Source organism: Lutzomyia longipalpis, chromosome 2 (genome assembly GCF_024334085.1).
Source record: "Lutzomyia longipalpis isolate SR_M1_2022 chromosome 2, ASM2433408v1".
Lineage (NCBI taxonomy): Eukaryota > Metazoa > Arthropoda > Insecta > Diptera > Psychodidae > Lutzomyia > Lutzomyia longipalpis.
In genome coordinates this window covers 22,044,540-22,060,153 of record NC_074708.1, presented here as the reverse complement: position 1 = coordinate 22,060,153, position 15,614 = coordinate 22,044,540, and the positions used below count along the sequence as shown (strand labels likewise).

General features: G+C 39.1%; 3 protein-coding genes and 1 long non-coding RNA gene across 4 annotated transcripts; 2 read left to right on the top strand and 2 right to left on the bottom strand.

Moving 5' to 3' along the window:
- Positions 1-770: 770 nt before the first annotated feature.
- On the top strand, positions 771-1,703 carry LOC129789553 (uncharacterized). Its single transcript, XR_008750476.1, has 2 exons — positions 771-1,425; positions 1,505-1,703. It is a non-coding gene; the product is annotated as an uncharacterized LOC129789553 (long non-coding RNA).
- A 752-nt stretch (positions 1,704-2,455) lies between these two features.
- LOC129789552 (tRNA (guanine-N(7)-)-methyltransferase non-catalytic subunit wuho) lies at positions 2,456-3,773 on the top strand. Its single transcript, XM_055826412.1, has one exon. It carries the CDS (start codon positions 2,622-2,624, stop codon positions 3,747-3,749), a length of 1,128 nt encoding a protein of 375 aa, XP_055682387.1. The 5' UTR covers positions 2,456-2,621; the 3' UTR covers positions 3,750-3,773.
- On the bottom strand, positions 3,759-5,284 carry LOC129789551 (26S proteasome regulatory subunit 10B). The gene is made up of 3 exons (XM_055826410.1): positions 5,078-5,284; positions 4,853-4,972; positions 3,759-4,781 (listed from the first exon to the last, which is right to left on the bottom strand). The coding sequence occupies exons 1-3, from the start codon at positions 5,181-5,183 to the stop codon at positions 3,817-3,819; spliced, it is 1,191 nt and encodes a 396-aa protein (XP_055682385.1). The 5' UTR covers positions 5,184-5,284; the 3' UTR covers positions 3,759-3,816.
- Positions 5,285-8,633: 3,349 nt separating this feature from the next.
- On the bottom strand, positions 8,634-14,844 carry LOC129789550 (coatomer subunit beta). Its single transcript, XM_055826409.1, has 6 exons — positions 14,712-14,844; positions 14,493-14,582; positions 13,344-14,428; positions 10,429-11,942; positions 8,893-8,998; positions 8,634-8,829 (listed from the first exon to the last, which is right to left on the bottom strand). Exons 2-6 carry the CDS (start codon positions 14,578-14,580, stop codon positions 8,752-8,754), a joined length of 2,871 nt encoding a protein of 956 aa, XP_055682384.1. The 5' UTR covers positions 14,581-14,582; positions 14,712-14,844; the 3' UTR covers positions 8,634-8,751.
- Positions 14,845-15,614: the final 770 nt, after the last annotated feature.

The following is a 15,614-nucleotide window of genomic DNA, read 5'->3' as shown; positions in this document are numbered from 1 at the left end:
TGCTACTCCAAGGTAATTTCATAGGACATTCTAATTGAACGTTTCCAATGCCAGTCCAATGGATTATCATTGGACATTCGATTGTGATATGTCTAACAGTAGTTTAATGTTTAATCCTACGATGTATGTTAGGACACCATAATCAAACGTCCAATGCTACTCCAAGGTAATTTCATAGGACATTCTAATTGGACGTATCTAATGCCAGTCCAATAGATTACCATTGGACATTCGATTGAGATATATTCAACCATAGTCTAATGTTTAATCCTACAGTTTACCTCAGGACACTTTAATCAGACATCCAATGCTAGTCGAAGGAAAATTTATAGGACATTCTAATTGGACATATCCAATGCCAGTCCATTGGTTTATTATTGGACATTTGTTTGAGATATGTCCAACGATGGTCGAACGTTTAATCTTACGATTTATCTTAGCACATCTAATTCAAACGTCCTATGCTAGTCCAAAGGAATTTCAGAGGAAAGTTTACGTTAGACGTATCCAATGCCAGTCCATTAGTTCATCATTGAACATTCGATTGGGATATATCCCACGATTGTATAATATCTTGTACTACGATATCTCTTAAGACGTCTAATTCTGACGTCCAAAGCTAATCCAAAGGAATATCATAGAACGTTAAAATTTCATATATCTAATGCCAGTCCAACTATTTTCATTGGACTTTCGACATATGCTTCCATCGATATGTCTTACGTTTGTTCAAATGTCTTTGTTCTGTGAAGAGTGCGTGTGTTGCAGCGTTGGAAAATGGAAAAATGGGAAAAATATCCGGAAAAATAGCAAAGTAAGTACATTATACACTAATTAGGATATAGTTAAACGATGTGTATAAGAAATTAAGTTGCAATTTATATAATTGTACGCGAAAATAGAAATTTTCTTTTTTACAGGTTACGTGTTTCGACAAGTCCAGGTGAGAGATTTTTTTCGAATAAAAGCAGGTAAAAAGAGAAGTATTTTAATTAAAGTGCGCTCTTCTGTAAATAGTAGTAGTAGTAGTAGTAATAGCAGTAGTAGTAGCAGTAGTATGTAGTAGAAGTAGTCGGGGTAGTAGTAGTAAATATTATGTATGTAATATTTGACAAATTTTTCTATTATTCCATTATTATTCATTGATTTGTCTTTTCATGCTACATGTTCCCGGACAACTTCTATTCTCCGGACTCTCCCAGGCTCCCCAAAAAGAGTGTCCATGGACAACCCAATGGATTGTCAATGGATTCGTCCCATGTGTCCCATGGACTTTTCTTGTTTTTTTCTTATATTCTGTAATATTCTTACAGCTACATGTTCCCGGCGTTCCCGGACAACTATCTTACGGATACTCCCACGTTACAAAAGCTCGCCAAAGAGAACTATCAGCATTTATGACGAAGGGAATGGAGAAAAGAAAAGGTACTTATCATTGATTGATTATATCTCATTTTATTTTGAAGATTTTACTTAATATTCATAAAATTATTTGTCTTTTCAGACCGTGCCTTGGAAAACAGAAGTAGGAGAGCATTCCGTGTCTTGGAAAACAGAAATTGCAGAGCATCCCGTGTCTTGGAATACAGGAGTTGCAGAACATCTCAAAGACCCAGGACGTCAGAGTTCAACCGCCGAAGGACAAAGTATCATACATGTAAGATTTATATATATAATTTTTAAATAAAAAAATAAAAAATTAATTCAAAGCGTTTTTTAGTAAAAAAAAAAAATAGAAAAAAATTGGACATATCCTAAGCTATTCGTATGAAATGTCCTACGACGCGTCCGCTAGAACTTTTCTAAATACGGACCTGTCCTATGCTATTCGTATGGACTGTCCATTGATGTATCCACTGAAAATTTTGCACACTGGATATGTCTTATGCTCTTTGTATAGACTGTCCCATGGATTGTCCTCTGAGGTGTCTGCTAGATTTTTACTCTACACGGATCTGTCCTATGCTATTCATATGGATTGTCCACTGACTCGTCTTCTAAAAATTTTCTAAACACTGGATATGTCCTATGTTCTTTGTATAGGCTGTCCATGGACTGTCCCCTGACGTGTCCAATAAAAAATTTTGTAAACATTGGACAAATCCTAACCGGAAATAAGTGACAAGTCCTATGATCTGTCCAAAATCTGTCGTACGAAAGCAAGACTCGGAAGTCATGAAAATGTCTTTGAGGATGTCTTATTTTGTCGTAGGACAGAATATAAGAAAAAAACAAGAAATTTCCATGGGACACATGGGACGAATCCATGGACAATCCATTGGATTGTCCATGGACACTCTTTATGGGGTAAAATGCAGCTAACTTCAAAATGTCTATTTCGAATTTTCTTTTCCGATTCGCACAAAATACGGAAAGTACCTATACAAAAAAGGAAATTGGAAAATTCGTCAATAAATTAGGAGATAAAAAGAAGTTTATTTTATAGTTCATTAGTTTTTTTGGCTGGCATTTTAAAAAGTTATTGCCGAAGTTTGCGACATTTGGCGCACTTCGAAGATAGCTGTCAAAGTTGGATATTTTTCATCAGAAAACTTCAAGCTGGTTGACTCACGCATGGATTTCCGGTGATTTCTGTAAATTGTTTCTAGTTTCTAGCCAAAATGTATATTTTTCCACCACCGGAAGTGCCCAATTGCATCGTACTGGCTGGCAAGAAGTCTATCCTGTCTGTGCAGCTTGATGGACTGGACATAAGTACGGTGAATCTGCCTGAAAATAAGGATCCGGGTGATGCTGATGATGAGGATGATTCCAAAGGGAAACCCGGGGAGGGAAGGAGTATCCAGAATTGTGCAACTTCCCTCAAGGGTTTCCTTGCTTTGGCGACAAATGACAAATCCCTCCTTTTGTTCAACGTCATACGATGGCACCCACTGGATGCGAATCTCGTGGCAGAGAGGAAAATTCCTCGAGTTTCCAGTGCCATTCGCTTTGCCCCCAATAGCAACCAACTACTCGTGGCTGACAAAAGTGGTGATTGCACAATGTACGACTGCACGAAGGAGGATCTTCCGGAAAAACATCTTGGAGGTCATCTCAGTATCGTCACGGATATTCTCCTCACAGAGGATGAAAAATTCTTTATAAGCTGTGATCGGGATGAAAAAATACGTGTCACGAACTATCCGGGATGCCATGAGATTGAATCCTACTGCTTGGGACACAGAGAATTTGTGGCACAAGTTGAGTTCCTGCCACATGATCCATTGCAGCTTGTGTCGCTCTCCGGAGATTCGACCCTGCGGTTCTGGAACTTCAGTCAGGGGAAGGAAGTTTACAAAATTGATCTTCCAGGAGCAGGAATTCGTATGGCCTGTAAGCTTCATGAAACATCATCGAGTCTCTTTGCGATCTACATTAGTGAAACGGACTCCTTGATGCTGCTCAAAGTTTCTGGAGTACCGGAAATCAGGCATGAGGTGTTGAAAACAATTTCTGTTGAAGACTTTTTCGTGTGTTCAATTGCCTTTTCGAGCACCCACCTGTTGGCATTTGGTGTTGCGCAGGTGGACAAAAATCCCGCAAAGATCGTAGGATTTGGGCTGAACGATTGGAATCCGGTGGATTTTTCGCAGCTAAATGAGGCGCTGCAGGATCGCCTGGGAAGCTTCCGAGACGTCAATCCCGGGGAATCAGTGGCGGGGATGTTTAAGAAGAAGTATTCGAACATTGAGGAGTACCATGAGAGAAAGAGGAAGCGACTGGAGGCGAAAGAAGGGAAACAATAAAAAAATCTATTTTCAGCATAAAAATGTTTATTAATCGATTAATCTTATTCCGGAAGCATCCGGGCATTTAAACGGGCTTATAGTCGAGCTTGCTTTCGAGCTTCTTGTTGTCCGCCACCTTCCGCACGGCCTTCATGAAGTCCTCCTGGATGACGTATTCCCTCTCGGCACGAATGGCAAAGAGGCCAGCCTCAGTGCAGACGTTGCGCAAATCAGCACCGTTGAAGTTGTCCGAGAGCTTCACGACAGCCTCGTAGTCAATCTCACCGTGCTTCGCAATAGGCTGTGCGTGGATCTTGAGGATCTCCAGGCGTGCCTGTTCATTGGGCAGTGGAATCTCGATTTTCCTATCCAAACGTCCGGGACGCAACAGAGCCGGATCCAGGGTATCGGGGCGATTGGTGGCCATGATCATCTTCACCTGACCGAGAGAATCGAAACCATCCATCTGATTGAGAAGTTCCATGAGCGTACGCTGAATCTCACGATCAGCTGATGTTCCTTCGGAGAATCTCCTGCCTCCGATGGCATCAATTTCATCCATGAAGATGATGCACGGCTGATGGTCTCGGGCATAGTTGAACATCTCTCGGATCAAGCGAGCACTCTCACCAATGTACTTGTCCACGATGGCGCTGGACACGACTTTGAGGAAGTTGGCATCCAACTGAGAGGCCACAGCTCGTGCCAGGAGGGTCTTCCCTGTTCCTGGGGGCCCATAGAGGAGGCATCCCTTCGGTGGGGTGATACCCACACGCAGAAATAGCTCTGGATTGAGAAGTGGCAGCTCAATAACTTCCCTCAACTCCCGGATTTGCTCAGACAGCCCACCAATTGCCGAATAAGTCACATCGCCGGGATCTTCATGCGACATATTGTACACCAGGGGATCCACCTCACGCGGAAGGTATCGCATGATTGTGAGTGTGGTCATGTCCAGTGCTACGCGTGTTCCGGACTTTAGCTTTGTCTTATCCAGCTGCCGTCTGCAGCCCACAACATATCGTGGTCCATTTGTTGCCTTTACGATAACTACAAATAAGAGAGATTTTCTATAGAAGCCACACCATTCCCCTCAGGAAGCTGAATTTTCAGATTCTTACATTTATCCTCAGTCAGCTGCTTGAGAACTTCCCCAACAATCTGTCCAACACTCTGCAGGGCTTTCAGATCATTCTCCGACTTATCAAATTGCTTCGTGCGCTCCTTCAGTTGTTCCCTCACTGCAAAAAGAATCCCCAAAAACAAAGATTTTAGTAAATTTGGTCAGGATGATTGTGCGGTTTTGGGGAGGATGAAAACATAACCTACAAAAAAGAGAAACTCACTTTCTTTCAACTTTGACTCCACTTCCTTATGCTCCAGCAACTTCTTCCGATAGTCCTGAAGGGACTTATCCCGCACTGGATCAAATTGAGCCCCATTTGAGACCATTTTCACGCAATTTTCAAGACTTTTCTTTAGAACTCTTTAGAGAAACTGTATTTTTTCTTTTGTTCGTCCGTTTGACGTTTCAATTGACTGCAATTGACAGTGTGACAGTCAAAAATTCAAAGGAAGTCATGCAGCCAGTATGGGCGAAGTACCTAATTGAAGGAAACGCAGAAAACAATTTTAACCTACCCAGTCTTGTAGGGAATCAAAAAAGGATGAAGAATCGCCAAAAATATTCACCATTTTCCACTGGGGTCACAACGAAAAAAAGCAATAAAGTTTTGTGAAAATTCAAAAAAATTGGCCGCCATTCGCCATTTTGTTCATTTCAATGCATGAATCATATGTTTCAATGCTTCGTCATGAGCTTGTCGATGACAGTTTGACATTTCATTTATTTTTTTTTTTGGAGAAAATAAAAAAAAAATGCGTATTTTTTTAGTTTAATTATCGTGGTAAATGTGTTTTACGTATTGTTCAAGAGTGATTTTTATATCTGAATACCTGAAGGATAAATTCCCTCACAGCTTGTGACCGTCTCAGCGAGCACATCTCTCGTTACAAAACAAAGCAATCCAAAAACATTGGTCGTGGATCGTCTTGAAGATGGCTTTTTCACGAATTGAGAAATCCCCTGCGCTGGAATCCTTTGCGTTTCACACCACCACGACGGACAAGACGATGGATTGCTGGTTTTGTGATTCCCTGGATGTTGTCATGCAAAACCTTACGATGTTTCTTGGCACCACCTTTCCCAAGACCTTTTCCACGACCAATAATGTGCTCGCTGAGACGGTCACAAGCTGTGAGGAAATTCATCCTTCAGGTATTCAGATATAAAAATCACTCTTGAACAACACGTAAAACACATTTACCACGATAATTAAACTAAAAAATACGCATTTTTTTATTTTCTCCAAAAAAAAAAAATGAAAAGTCAAACTGTCATCGACAAGCTCATGACGAAGCATTGAAACATATGATTCATGCATTGAAATGAACAAAATGGCGAATGGCGGCCAATTTTTTTGAATTTTTACAAAACTTTATTGCCTTTTTTCGTTGTGACCCCAGTGCAAAATGGTGAATATTTTTGGCGATTCTTTATCCTTTTTTGATTCCCTACAAGACTGGGTAGGTTAAAATTGTTTTCTGCGTTTCCTTCAATTAGGTACTTCGCCCTTGTATTGTGCATGACATCCTTTGGTAAATTTAACGGATTTTCTTGCATTTTCCGACGAATTTTTCAAGAAAAATTTCAAAACTATCCTTTCCTCTCGAAGGAATTCTAAGAATCGACGATTTTAAAGTAATGGTACTACGAAATACAGAATTTATCACGAAATGTTAAATACATTTTAATTCTATGGTGATTGAAAAAAATCGAATTGGTCATGGTGGCCAGAAAAATCCAAAACATCGGAATGTTCAGTCAGAAGAAATTGACAAAAGTAGGGATAACTGGGGTAAAATGGTGAATTGGAAAAAAATTAAAATTACCATCTCAAAAAGTAATCGCTACTAATCATACCTCTGTCTAAGCCTAGAAGGTTTTGTGATAATTGATCCAATATTTTGGCTTTTATTTGAAAAACAAATTTTTTGAACCTCAAAGTTACTCTAACTCTAACCTCTCAACTACAAATTATGTTTTGGCGAAATTCTCCGCAATTTTTTTCATCCAAATGCATTTTTAAGATAGAGTAGCTATGTATAGCTAAACATGAGTCTAATCTGAATTTTCTAAAAAAAAAAATTTCCGATTTTCTCGTAAAACACTGATAGTAAAAAGTACTCCTTGGGGTAAAATGGTGCATTTGGTGTTTTTTTTAAATAACAAAATTTTTGAAAAAAATATTTTTCCCAGTATAACTATTACATTCAATTTATGATGTTTGATCACTCACAATTACCAAGTTTTATGAACTAAAAAAATAAAAAAAAAAAAGCAATTTCTTAAATTGAACTTTTTTTTTTAATTTTTTGTATTTTTTTATTAAAAAAAAAGTTTTAACTGGTAGGGGAGACCGGGGTAAAAATAGTCAATTTGCATAAATCCTTATCTGCAGGATTCCCCAAGGGAAGGAAAATTTCCTCGATAGGTCATTCTTATAGGAAATTTCCTGGCCTACAACTTTGTCTCAGACCACTTTTCTCTATCTCCCAGGGAAATATGAGTTTTCGAGCTTTTCCTAAACCCTTCCGCTTCTGACTATTTTTAAACGCGGCGGGTAAATATAGTCACCAGTAGGCTAAATAAAGTTGGTCGAATTTTCCGACATTTCCAATGATTTTCCAACTGAGAGATTGATAGTAGTTGATAGCTAAACTTCTCACCTTTTGATCCGCGACAAGGAATTTCACTTTTATACGCACTAAAACAGAGAATTTTGCGATTTTCTCAAACACGCTTGTTGCAACAAATGAATAGAAAATATGCCAAAAATTTCGATCTCCCATATGATTTACATGGGATGACTAGATCTACCTCAAGGGGTATGTTTTGATTCAAAAAATTGTTCAGAAAAATCATTAAAAGTTATTGAAGAATACACCTTGGCAATGTTTTCTGTAGTAACCCAGCCAGTGAGAAAAATTATCAGATTGGAAAATTGCTGAAGGAAAAGTTCGGAAAACGCGTTTTTCTCAATACGCAAAAGTTTGGGAAATGGGCCAAAAATCTATTTTCATTTTTAACTCCTAAAGTACTGATCGGATAACCTCCAAATTACTGTCACCCTAATTTGGGTAAGGCTTTGCACCCTAATTTTTTCCGATTTATATTTTGGGAGAAATTGGCATTTGAAAATTCCAAAATGACTATTTTTACCCCGGTCTCCCCTACACAAATCTTTCATTCTCAATAGATATTAGAGTGCCTTGTTAAAATAATTTCAAGAAATTAAGATTATGGAACAAAAAACCGCAATTCACCATTTTACCCCAGGGTTGGGACAAAATGGTGCAAGTGCAAGGGTTTGAAAAATGGACTGAAAATGCATTTTCCGTTGAGAAAGAAAGAAATTGTCTGAGACAAAGGTAAAATGGGGGTTATTCAAAATGGCGGTCGCGGGGGTGGGGGATTGGATTTGACCTCATAATCGGATTTCTTCCACCCGATATATGAACTTTGCCGTTGACCGCAAGTCTCTATCTATTACCGTTCTCTTGTTATTAAGCCTTGGATACTACGGCCGGACGGACGGCCGGTCGGAAAAGTTTTTTGGAGCATACGTTTTTTTGGAATGTGGGGACCCTAATTCGTGCTCATCCCAAGTTTGAGCCCGATCGGACAACATTGCATTTTAGGTGGTACACAGAAGCTGTGCTATTCTTTTCTTCGAAAGAATCACAGCTAAAAAAAATATATATATTAGTTAAAATATTTCCACGGAACCCAGGAAAAATTATCTCTCAAAAATTCACCATTTCACCCCAGGTTCCCCTATGTTTTATTTGCACTTTTTTATTCAATAAATGTCGCTGATTAAATAATACATACTGTTTTGTTTTTAGCAATAATAAAGGATCAAACGCGGAATGAGACTGATCTACAGTTTTAATGCAATTACATAGCTGAAATTATTTTATTCTGCGGACCTTTCTGCGTCAAGTTGATTTTATCTCCTAAACTGAGGGCCATTCCCTGCAAAAAAAATCAATAAAAAATTATAATTTCAAACTATTATGAAAAGAATGAAAATCTCACCTGGCTCTTTGCGCGAATTCTTATGTGTCCAATGACTGGAGCGTTGGGATTGTCTACAGATTTCTCAATGCTGAGATTAGCCAGGGCGTCCTCTCCGAAGATAGATCTGTGAATTATTTTGCAAAATTAGTTGATTTGTTTAACACTTGGAGGATTCTTGTGGACACCGTGGCCATTTCGAGTTCTTAAATCGTCATAGATTAAAATGTATTGGACCTATCGTGATAATTATCACGTCTATGTGTAGGGAATTTCAATTACTTCAAGTTTGGCTAAAGAAAATCCAGAAAACGATTTTCTTATTAAAAGATAATTAAGGTCAAAGTCGAAATTATATGCGGAGGATGAAAATGGCCACCGTGTCCATTTAAACTCTCATACATTTTTGACAGCTTTTTGAGGTTATGTTTTCCCGTATTTTCCAAATCAGAATATCTTATTCACTTTTCTGCGATGAAAATTATTAGTGTGAATTCATATTTATACCCTTTATACCGGAAGTGAGCAGATAGTTACTTAGAGAACTGAAGGAACTGATTATTCAGGCGTATTAAGAAAATCGGCAAAATTGTAGCAAAAATTTGGATTTGAAATGCAATTTTACATTGATTCTACGCAACTTTTCTTCATTATTAATTTTTTTGATAATTTTTTTAGAAATTGAGTGCAATAATACTTTTGAAATAGATTAAGAATTAATCAAACTTTCAATCCTCATTCAATAAGCAGATCTACAATTAACAGAACATTTAACATTTGAATTTTTTATTATGATGGACACTGTGACCATTTTGGTCCTCCGCGTAGGTAAAAAGTGTTCGGTCCTCTATTGTTAACATCGGAGGACTTTACTGGTACTTGCTACCAATTGGAACCTTAATATCGTCACAAAATAAAATCTATTGGACTAATCTCTATGAATTTAGCATCTATGTGTAGGGAATTTTAATTACTTTAAGATAGCAGAAAGAAAATCTCGAGAAAAGTCTTTTCTTTGGAAGATAATTGAGGTCAAAGTCAAAATCCAATGTGGAGGATCAAATTGGTAGTAATTACCAGTCAAAATCCCATACATTTTAACCGTTGTTTTGAGGTTATGTTTCCCCATATTTCCCAAATAAAGTACTCTTGTTCCCTTTTCCTCAGTGAAAATCATTAATGTGGACTAATTTTATTGCCGGAAGTGACTAAAAAGTTACTTGAAGAATCAAAGTTTGTGATGATTTAGGCGCAATAATAAATTATGTAAAATTGTAGCTAAAAAAGTCGTTTGAATTGGCAATTTTGCATTGATTCGACGCAATTTTTTTTTCAGTGACGATTTTTTCAATAAAATATTAGTAATTAGGCGCAGGAATGCTTGAAGGAAGTTGATAATTAGAGAAACTTTTGATCCTTGTTCAATAAACTGATTAATAATTAATTATTGAGCATATTTTATCAGCTGGTAGTTATTACCAATTTGATCCTCCGCGTTGTGCCAAATGTTGGGTCCTCCAGTGTTAATGTAAAATTGTTTTTTTTTTTAAAACATACCTGGCATACATATTTGCAGCCATAAATCCACATTGACCAGAGAGTGCCTTCTCCGGGGTGAGACACTTCATATTTGTGGAGTGAAGTAGATGCTTGAGATATTCATGTAAGTCCGTGAGCGTTGTATTAACCGCCACTTTGTTCTCCCACTCAAACTCCTGCCACATTCGACGGAATTCCGAATCATTGCACGTGGCTGGAAGGATGTAGTCCATTATGTCGATGTGAATGGTATTGAGAACCACGCAATTGGACATATTGCCAGCATCGTAGACAATATTGCCGAAGATGATGCCATTCTCTGTCGAGGAAACCTTCACATTGGCTTTGATGTTGCAGAAATCATGTGGTGCCAGTACAACGGGATGTGGTCGTTCAACGAGCTTCAAATCACCCAACGTGGCAAGCTCCAGTGTGCAATTTTGCAGAGTATCGCTGGTTTGATTGACAATCAGCACATCCAGCACAATGTCGTACTGATTCACATGGACGTAGGCTTCGGAGTAGACAGGATCGGAGAAGCCCGTAAGTTGGGTCACCTTGTTGAGTTTGCTCGTTGGTGATGCCACATCCGACAGGGCGGTACCCTTTGTACCCGCCAATGCTTGATTGAGACTCGACTCGAAGACATTCTCCCCCAATTGATCATTCCGTCCACTCGTTAGCTGAGCAAAGACAATTGGATCATCGGCTTGGACCTTCGCGGCTGCCTTCTGTTTCTCCCTCAACGCCTGTGTCTCCTCCTCATTCTGTGCCGACAGCATCGTTGCAAGGGCCTCACGGCAGGTATCCTTGAAGATCTCCACAATACCCGGTGTGCGTTCACTCAGTGTCTTGAGGCACAGGAAGATGCGATCAATGTCATCATTCGTGATGGGTTTCGTGGGGAATCCCGACTTGCCCAGATGAAGGATCGAGCTCATTGTCAGCATAGCTGATGTGCAGAGACGATTGTGCTTCTGCTCATTCGGTTCCAAATCAATGTAGCGCAGTACGAGCTTCGTGAGTGTGGCTGCAAGTGTTGCACCCACAAAGAAGTCCCCATCCATGAAGTATTGCCGCAGTGGAGGACGTTGCTCCTTCAGTGGTGTCGGAGCAACACTGAAAGCACTCTGTGTGGCATAAGTGCCATCGGAGGTTACCTTATTTGACGGAACACTTCCTGTCACATTCTTTTTCTGCTCCTCCTCCGTTTGCTCCCCAAGGAGCTTCTTCTGCTCTGCCTCCACAATCGGCACCTCACCCAGTGTCTCACTCACAACATCAAACACCTGCAGGATATCCTTGGGCGACGCAGTGTACTCCCCAAGAATCCACAGGGCAGCACGATGCACCTTCACAGACTTCATTGCCGGGAAGGACTCGATGAGCTTCTCAATGATCAACGGGCGCAAATGGTCAAACTTCTGGATTGCCTCACGAATGAAGATGAGGACATCGGTTGCGGCGAGTTCGTTTGTGTCCGAAAGGAATTCCACTAGTACGGGAATCACCGTGGCTGCTACATCTGGGAACTGTGGAAAACAAAATTAGAGTTCTTTCCTGTAGATTCAAGAATTGTACTAAAAAATGGGCTGAAAAGAACGATTTAAGATGAAAAAGTAAAAATTTTAAAGTAATAAAAAACCGAAAAATTCATAAAAAACAGCTTTTGTATTTGATAAAGCTTCTTTTCTAACGTTTGACGTTTCTTGTCTGAAAAGCTTCGTTTCTAATATTCGACTGACAGTTTTCCAAAACTTGACCTTAACGAGAAAACATATTTTCTAACGTTTGACGTTTCTATTTAAACTTGTTGACATTTTTCAAATAGTTAAGAATTCTTTATTTAAACGTTTGAAATAACTATCATTGCTAGATTTGATATCTTTTTTCTGATTCTGAAGTTTTTTATCTAGCGTCTGACGGTTATTTTCTAACGTTCGACGTTTTATTTTTAACGCTCAATGTATCTTTATTGACTTAAAAAAATTGCAGAAAAGTTGCGTTTTTCTTGATCTTTTCGACTGCTTTTCCGACGAATTTTCTTCACGTTAAAATGTCTTTCCTAAAGTTTGACGTTTCGAAATCTTTGACACCCACTTTCTGATTTTGAAGTTTTTTTCTTACATTTGTCATTTTTGAATCTGAAATATTTTCTCCAGGGGGATGCCCAACCCCGAGAAATCAGTACTTTTCGTGAGGCAGCAGGTTCTTCCGATCAAAATAAGGGATCAGTTTGCACAATTCCACTTGCAATCGAAAGTACATTTAATTAGCTTTCAATTGATCCCTATCTCATTATCGAAATAACATTATTAATATAAAAAAAGTTAAAATTTTTCTCGGGAATCGGTGGAGATTGAGCGAGATTCGGGAATTCCTCATACATTTTGTTCAACAAAAAGTGACTTTTCTTCACAGAAAATGAGGTTATACCATCCCCTTGATTTTCTCTAAAAGTTAACTGTTTGACGTTTCATTCTAACGTTTGTCTTATTTTTCTCACATTTAAAGTTCCTAATCTAACGTTAAACGTATTTTTTCAAACGTTAGAAATGTTCAATTTATCATTTGACATTTTTACAGTCTCATAATTAATTCGAACGTTTGAAGTGCTTTTAGTAAATCTATGTAATGTTTCTAACGTTAGAGATCCCTTGATCTTAAAGTCAATATTTCTTAACTAAATGAACTTATAATCTCTCAATTTCTAATGCTCAAAAATCACAAAAAATAGATTCGTGAAAGCCCCTTAAATTGTAGAAAAGAAAACAATTCAAAGCAAAGAGGAAAAATGAAAGATTTTCTTGCAAGAATCTTATTGGAGGTTACCTGAGGTCTCTCTCCTTTCTCAGAGTGCTTTGTGGGGAGAGTGATAGGAAGTTGATATACACAAGAAAAGAGACAAAATGAATGAGGGCAAATAGACTAACCTTGATGCAGCAGGTGTGGAGAGTCCTGACCAGCAGCTGTCGGTACTTTCCGGTGTCTTCGTGCTCAATATTGTGGGTCTTGGCGACTTCTTTCTTCAGCACCAGCACCAGCTCTTCAATGTTGCGCGATGAGACGAGATCCATGGCGAGATTGAGTGTCTTCCGACGAACTTCAATGTCAGGAGCAGCCAGAACGCGCAGGATGTCCATGACGAGGTCCTGCATGACACGCTCCATATTTTCATTTTCTTTCATTGCAATCAAACGATCCAGGACAATGAGTTTGACGTTGTTGTCGCTCTCCTTGATGATGAGCTCAATGTAGCAACTTGCGGCGGCTTTAATGGCCGTGGGGGCTGTGGACAAAGTGATCAGCGTACCAGCAGCCTCATAGCGTACAGCATTGGAGGAGGAATTGAGGAGGTTGTAGATGCATCGGATGAAACGAGAGCGTTCTGTGGGATTCGCATGGCAAACTTTGTAGATGAGCTCGACAATCACCAGCTGCAGGATATCCCCGAAATTGTTCACTTGATCGAGACAGGAAGCCAGATAGTTTAATGCCCTCTCCTGATCAGCGTGCAAGAGCATCAGGAAGGCATTTCTCTTGCACGACATATCCTGCTGCGTGTCCAGGAAGTTTGCAATGAGCTCCGGGCCGTCTGGAACGAGCCATTCGAAGTTCTTGTAGATTGTGAAAATGGCCAGGACGGCATTGCGACGCACATAGGAGTGACGATGCTCAAGGCATGCCCGGATAGCTGGCATTAGGGGCTCCAGGAGTTCGGGTTCCTTGAGTTTGCACAAGAAACGCAGCGTAGAGCCTCTGAGGAATTCATTGGGATGCTGCAGATCCTTCCTGTAGGCATCGCACACGAGAATCATTTCCTGCAGCAACTTCCCATCCGGAGAGGTTTTCGGCACAATTTCCCAGTAGATGAGCAGGAGTTTCTTAATCGTGTGATTCTGCAGTGGCAGCACAAAGCGCATGATTGTCATCAGGAGTCCCGGAAGTCTCTCGCCATTCAGCAGCAACTGAATCACCTTTTTCAGTGTCTCAATCTTCACGGCGGTGTCACCCTTCTCTGTGTGGACGTAACCTCAAGTTTAGTTTCGACACAATTTCACAATTTACCTCCCATTTCTTACCCAAATCCTGCTTGAGTTGCATCTCATTGTACGGATCGGAGTCCTGTGAGTTGATTATTGTATAGCAAGGACCCTCGGCGAGCGACATTTCTGCAAAAAAAGGTTTTTAAAATGTTCCCAAATGAGAAATTTCTTCCGGTGGAGGGTGGTCACAAAATTTCACAATTTCAATAACTTCTTGCAAATCCCAAGGATGTAGTCCGCAGCAAGGATACTTACTTTATCCTCGAAGGTAATTTTTACAGTAAAAGAAACGATATTTCGAGATAAAAACACAAAATTTTCTTCCCAAGAAAAAACACTTCTGACGTGTCAAACACACAACGCTGAAGTTTTTGCAGAAAATTGACAGACAGTACACTGAAAAAAAAAAATGTTTGGCCAACGCGGCAAATCCAACATGTAGTTTTTTATTCAAAAAAATATAATTTACAACATTTTTAGTGCATTTATTGCAATTTAACTTTAATTTTAATAGAAAAGTCATTATAAAATAAATTATTTTTAATTTTTTGAGTTTTTTCCATGAAAATCATGGTAAATTGTGGTAAAATTACCAAGTCATTTGGTAAATTTTCTATAATTGTTTTTTTTTTGCACTATTCTCGCGTTTTCCGCTGAATTTTACGAGAAAATTGGGATTTTCAGGCTCAGGGGGCATCGCCGCGTTGATTTCGTTTGAATAAAAAAAATAATAATTCCGGGAAAAAAAGTCGTGTAAAAAGACCAAAACGAAAATTGCTCCCAAAACACCGCTCAAAAAGTCCCAAAATTCCCCGGAACAGGTGCTACGTCAACGAAGCCCCCAGCGAGCGTAAGGAAAAGCTTAGTTTTCCACAGCCGCCAAATTCTTTCAGCGTAGTAGTCTAAAGTCAATCATAACGCGTCCAGTTACAAGAATTGGTGTCCCACAACGTGTAGAAGTTTGTTAATGCGTTGTAATTTAATTTGTGAGTGGTATTAGAAGGCAGTTGATTTTTTGTGAAATTCAGTAATTTAATGGATAAAAATGGTCATATCTCTACAGAAATTTCTTGACTAGTTTTGGAAAGGTATTAAAAAAGGCTATAAATTGACATAAATTTCAATAATTTTCAAGGTCACCTCCAGAACACAAAATGG

What these genes read in the sequence shown, in the direction of transcription:
- LOC129789550 (XM_055826409.1), bottom strand. Translation starts at nt 14,580, where the DNA reads ATGTCGCTCGCCGAGGGTCCTTGCTATACAATAATCAACTCACAGGAC. An exon ending in GCAACTCAAGCAGGATTTGG is followed by an intron (nt 14,429 to 14,492) that starts GTAAGAAATGGG and finishes ACGTCCACACAG; the next exon opens with AGAAGGGTGACACCGCCGTG. An exon ending in GCTGCAAATATGTATGCCAG is followed by an intron (nt 8,999 to 10,428) that starts GTATGTTTTAAA and finishes AATAATTCACAG; the next exon opens with ATCTATCTTCGGAGAGGACG.
- LOC129789552 (XM_055826412.1), top strand. Translation starts at nt 2,622, where the DNA reads ATGTATATTTTTCCACCACCGGAAGTGCCCAATTGCATCGTACTGGCT.
- LOC129789551 (XM_055826410.1), bottom strand. Translation starts at nt 5,183, where the DNA reads ATGGTCTCAAATGGGGCTCAATTTGATCCAGTGCGGGATAAGTCCCTT. An exon ending in GGAGTCAAAGTTGAAAGAAA is followed by an intron (nt 4,973 to 5,077) that starts GTGAGTTTCTCT and finishes TTCTTTTTGCAG; the next exon opens with TGAGGGAACAACTGAAGGAG. An exon ending in GCAGCTGACTGAGGATAAAT is followed by an intron (nt 4,782 to 4,852) that starts GTAAGAATCTGA and finishes TCTTATTTGTAG; the next exon opens with TTATCGTAAAGGCAACAAAT.